General features: G+C 52.7%; 1 protein-coding gene across 1 annotated transcript in view; it reads right to left on the bottom strand.

The window, feature by feature from the left end:
- Window positions 1-291: 291 nt before the first annotated feature.
- AK4 (adenylate kinase 4) overlaps window positions 292-4,511 on the bottom strand; it is a 16,541-nt gene continuing 12,321 nt past the window's right edge. The window contains exon 5 of the mRNA XM_015636816.1: window positions 292-2,798. Coding sequence (XP_015492302.1) covers window positions 2,684-2,798 — 115 coding nt within the window. The 3' untranslated portion in view covers window positions 292-2,683. The remainder of the gene's footprint in view (window positions 2,799-4,511) is intronic.

Below are 4,511 nucleotides of genomic sequence, written 5' to 3'. Positions count from 1 at the left end.
TGGGATCCTGGGATCCCGACATGCTGGGACAAGGATTTGAGGGCAGGAGCAAATGGCTGCATCCAAACGGGTTTTTTACCCAGTATTTTTGATTCTATCAGCTAAAGGACCCAAAGAGCTGCGCCGTGTCCAAACCCAAAACCTGCGGCGTTTTCCACCTTCAGGCAGGGATGCTCTGACTCCTTCCCCTCTCCTCCTCCTCCTCCTCAGCTCCTACAAAGAAACTCCAGGTCAGCGCTGCCCTGCTGCCTTGGCAAGGCACGACCCACACAGACTCTGCCGGCACAGGGATCAGCAGGAGAAAATCTTTATTTACATCTTGAGAGCAGAAACACAGCTGCAGCGATTCACCGGCAGGAAACTCCGGGAAGAAAACTCCGGGAAGAAAAACTCGGCGTGACATTCCAGGGGGGAGAGGCTCCTCCCTCCACACAGTATCTCGGGTCAGTACAAAATTGCTGTGGCTTTACAAAAGGGTCGGAATTCACAGTAAAATACCGAAGGGGAGCGCGGCAGGGGCACAGAGAGGGACAGAGCCCCATCCCCGCTGGAATTTGGTCTCGGAAAATGCAACAGGTCCGGTAGAAAAACCCATCCCGAGGGCTGGAGGCATGCACAGCCACGGGATTTCTACAGCTGTTACAGGGCTCAAAGCCTGGGAAAGGCATCTGCAGGCCTGTCCTGTGCTGGGCTGCGTGGAATTCTCTCTGCAGGAGGAATTTTGCACGAGGGAAGGACAGGACACAAGGACAGGACAAGGCAAAGCAGGGATCAGCCTCTCTGCCTGGCACTCAGCTGCTTTTATAACCTAAAAAACCCCCCTTAAAATTCTCCTCCCCTCCTGGACAAAGCTGTTCCAAAGAAAGCAGCGCACAGGTTTTGGCTATTTCTGGATTTGTGTCTAAAACCAGCCCAGACCTTCATCCCAGGGTCATGGGAAAATCCCAAATCTTTCTGAAATAGGATTGCATTGCCGGCTGGAAGACTCCCAGCATGGAAAGGCCCCCTGGGACAGCAGTGACACCTGACAATCCCTTGGTTCCCACCTGGAAAATTCCCACCTGGAGCAGGGTGGGAGAGCTTTGGCCTCTCCCCCAGGCAGGGCTGAGTAGCGGGGGGATGTGGGCAGTGATCCAGCTCTGGCTCCACTGGGGAGAGCACCAGGATGAAGCAGATTTTAGGGGATCCTTGCTCAGCACGAGGATGCTCAGCTGGGAGAAATAAACCCAGGTAGGTGCTGAAGTTTCACACATGAAAAAAAAAAAAATCCCTAAAAAAAAATCCTGTCATTCCCCTTTGGCTGCTGTGGGCCACTCTCCAAGGAAAAATAAACCCAGGGACATCCAGCAGCAGAAAGGTTCCCAGGCTGCTCTGATTAATCCAAGAGGTGCCAGGCAGTGCCAGGTTCCTGTGATCCCCCCTGCCTGAAGCAGCATTCCCTGCGGATCCAGCAGCTCCATGCACAATTCCCAAAAGCTGATGCTGAAATTCAGAGCTTTTTCTGTTGGCTTTTTTTAACCTTTACAAATACACATCTTGCTTTTCTTTTTTTTGCTTTTCTTAATTTTTTTTTCCCCCTAAAATACAGAGTTTATAAAATAAGGCAACTCGAGGAGACAATGTCCCCATTGCTCGGGTACTGCATCCTACAAAAAGAGGGTGACAGCACTTCCAGTTGAGAAAAACCCTGCCCCAAGATAATCCAAGGATGCTGTAAATGGTGGGAAAACACCTGGGCATGGCCCTGGCTGCATCCCAAGGAAGGAAAAGTCTCTGGGATTTGAGGATGGGAATTATTTTGCTGGGGAACGCAGCAGGAGCAGCTGAAGGGAGCCCCTGGCCAGGGCACCTCGGGGACAAAAGGCAACACAGGAGATGGAATGAGCTGATTTCACCCCAAAACTGAAGCACACGTGGAGATAAATCTTTGGGAGAAACTCTTAGCACATTGCTATCTTGTGGTATTAAAAGCTATAAACCAGGAAAGCACAAAGGTCCTGCTCCCAGCCCAGCTCCTGCTCAGCCTCCCAGCATTCCATAAAAACCTGTACAGCAGCTTTTCCTAGCCCAGAGCTCAGCTCTCCCTGTGGGAAGAGCACAAGGGAATGTTTCACCTCCCATGTTTTGCCTCTTTTACGTGTATCAATGCTGGAAATGTGATCCTCACCTCTCTCAGCTTTGTAATTTCCCACCTTGCTCCCAAAATTCCCACTGGGCTAAGTGGTGCTTTCTGGAGCTTTATTTCTCTGAGAAATACATTAACTAGAAAATAATTTATAGGGACAAAAAAACCCCAAACACCTCAGCCTAGAGAGTCCTCGGCAGTAAACGATCCTGTGGAGTGACAGGATGGCACGTGTGGGCTCAGCCAGGGCTCGGGGGCTGGAAAGGGATGGCAAGGACACCATGGCAAAGCTGTGTAAACCTGGAATGGCCAATGCCCTGGTCAGCATCACCAATCCGGGATGCACCACAGGCAGGAGAACTCCAGAGCCCCAAAAAGGGGGGAAAAAACCCCTTTATCCAGCAGACTCAACCTTCTAAACAAAGATCTGATCCTGGCTGTAACTGGTGTCCACCAGTTCCACCCAGTTCATGATCTCTCAATCCCAGCACAGCCCTGGCACTGTGCTGGGAACCAAATCCATGATGGAATGAGATCCCAGTCCTTGGCAGGAGCTGCTCAGTGCTCCTCATCCGGGAGGATGGGCGGGATCCTGCTGGACAGCAGGGTGTACACGTAGGGCCAGATCTTGTTGGTCTCTGTGCCAGAGAAGGAGTGAAGGATCCCTCTGCTCCTGGAAAAAAGGTGGGACAAGTCAAGACCAACCCATCCCAAGGGCTTGGAGCAGCCTGGGATAGTGGAGGTGTCCCTGCCCATGGCAGGGGGTGGAATGGGATGGGCTTTAAGGTCTCTTCCAATCCAAACCGTTTTGGGATTCTGTAATTCCCCCTCTTCTCCTGCAAGGGCAGGATTTTGGTCCCCCACGTGCTTAAAATCTCCTGGGCTTCTCCTCCCTTTGAGCAGTGGATTTGCTGCCCTGCAGCAATCCATCATTCCCAAGCTGGCCAGGGAACAACAGCCCCACAGCTCCAGGGAACAACAGCCCCACAGCTCCAGGGAACAACANGGGGGGTTTTGAGTTTTTTGGGGTTTTTTTCCCCTGGAGAATGCTAAAAGCTGCTGGATGGACTCAGCAGGGATGTGATGTGTCCGAGCTTTGCCCTGGGTACCAGGCACACAAACACTCAAATGATGCTGTAAACAAATATTTGGAATCATGGAATCATTTGGGCTGGAAAAATCCTCTGAGATCATCGAACCCAGCAAGGCCACCATGCCCCATCCACAGGGATTTTAAATCCCAGCCGTGCCAGGGCTGGATAACCCTTTCCATGAAGGAATTTTCCCAAATATCCAACCTGAGCCTGGTGCAATTTGAGGCTTTTTTTGGATGTTGGGCTGAGGTCAGGCTGGAGGGTGGGGACGTGTCCCCTGTGCCCTCCCAGCTCCCTCGGGGGAGGCCAAGGCTTTGATCCCAGCTGGATTTTGGCTCGTACTCCTCTGCTTTTTCACCTCCCAGCTTTTGTTTTCAGACTCAGCTCATATTCCACTTACGCTGATATTTTTGCTCCTCGCGTTTCTTTGCCCCCGCACATCCCCGCTCCGCCTCCGGATTGTCACGACCCTAAATCGCGACATCCCCCCCGCCGGCTGGGGCTCTCTCCCACCTCCCCGGCAGCCGCTTCCCGGTTTATCCCCTTGTTCTCCCCCTCTCCCGATCATTCCTGAGGCTCTGCTCACCCCGAACAGGGAGTGCCCCGAGCTGTAATTCGGGAATGAAAGCAAAGCCAGCGAACTGACGGCACTGGGAGGAGGAACTGGAGTTGAATTCCCAATTCCAAGCACTCGTGATGGATTAGCCGGGACACAGGACACGGCCAGAACCTCCCTGTCCTGACGCTCCCCGGGATTTTTATCAGGGAGGAGATAAATTAAATCAAAACCCCTTTATGTGCAGGGGAGGTGGATTGAGATGGGCTCTAAGGACACTCCCAACCCAAAGCAGGCTGGGATGCTGGGATCCTGGGATCCCGGGATGCTGGGATCCTGAAATGTTGGGATCCTGGGATGCTGGGATGTTGGGATCCTGGGATGTTGGGATCCTGGGATCCCAGGATGCTGGGATCCTGGGATGTTAGGATGCTGCAATGCCGGGATGTTGGGGTGTTGAAATCCTGGGATCCTGGGATGTTGGGATGCTGGGATGCTGGGATATTGGGATTTTGGGATGCTGGGATGTTGGGATGCTGGGATCCTGGGATGCTGGGATCCTGGGATGTTGGGATGCTGGGATCCTGGGATGTTGGGATCCTGGGATGTTGGGATGCTGGGATGCTGGGATGTTGGGATGTTGGGATCCTGGGATCCCGACATGCTGGGACAAGGATTTGAGGGCAGGAGCAAATGGCTGCATCCAAACGGGTTTTTTACCCAGTATTTTTGATTC

Source organism: Parus major, chromosome 8 (genome assembly GCF_001522545.3).
Source record: "Parus major isolate Abel chromosome 8, Parus_major1.1, whole genome shotgun sequence".
NCBI classification, from domain to species: Eukaryota; Metazoa; Chordata; class Aves; order Passeriformes; family Paridae; genus Parus; species Parus major.
Note: the sequence above shows the minus strand (reverse complement) of the source record. Positions and strands in the feature narration are given on the sequence as shown.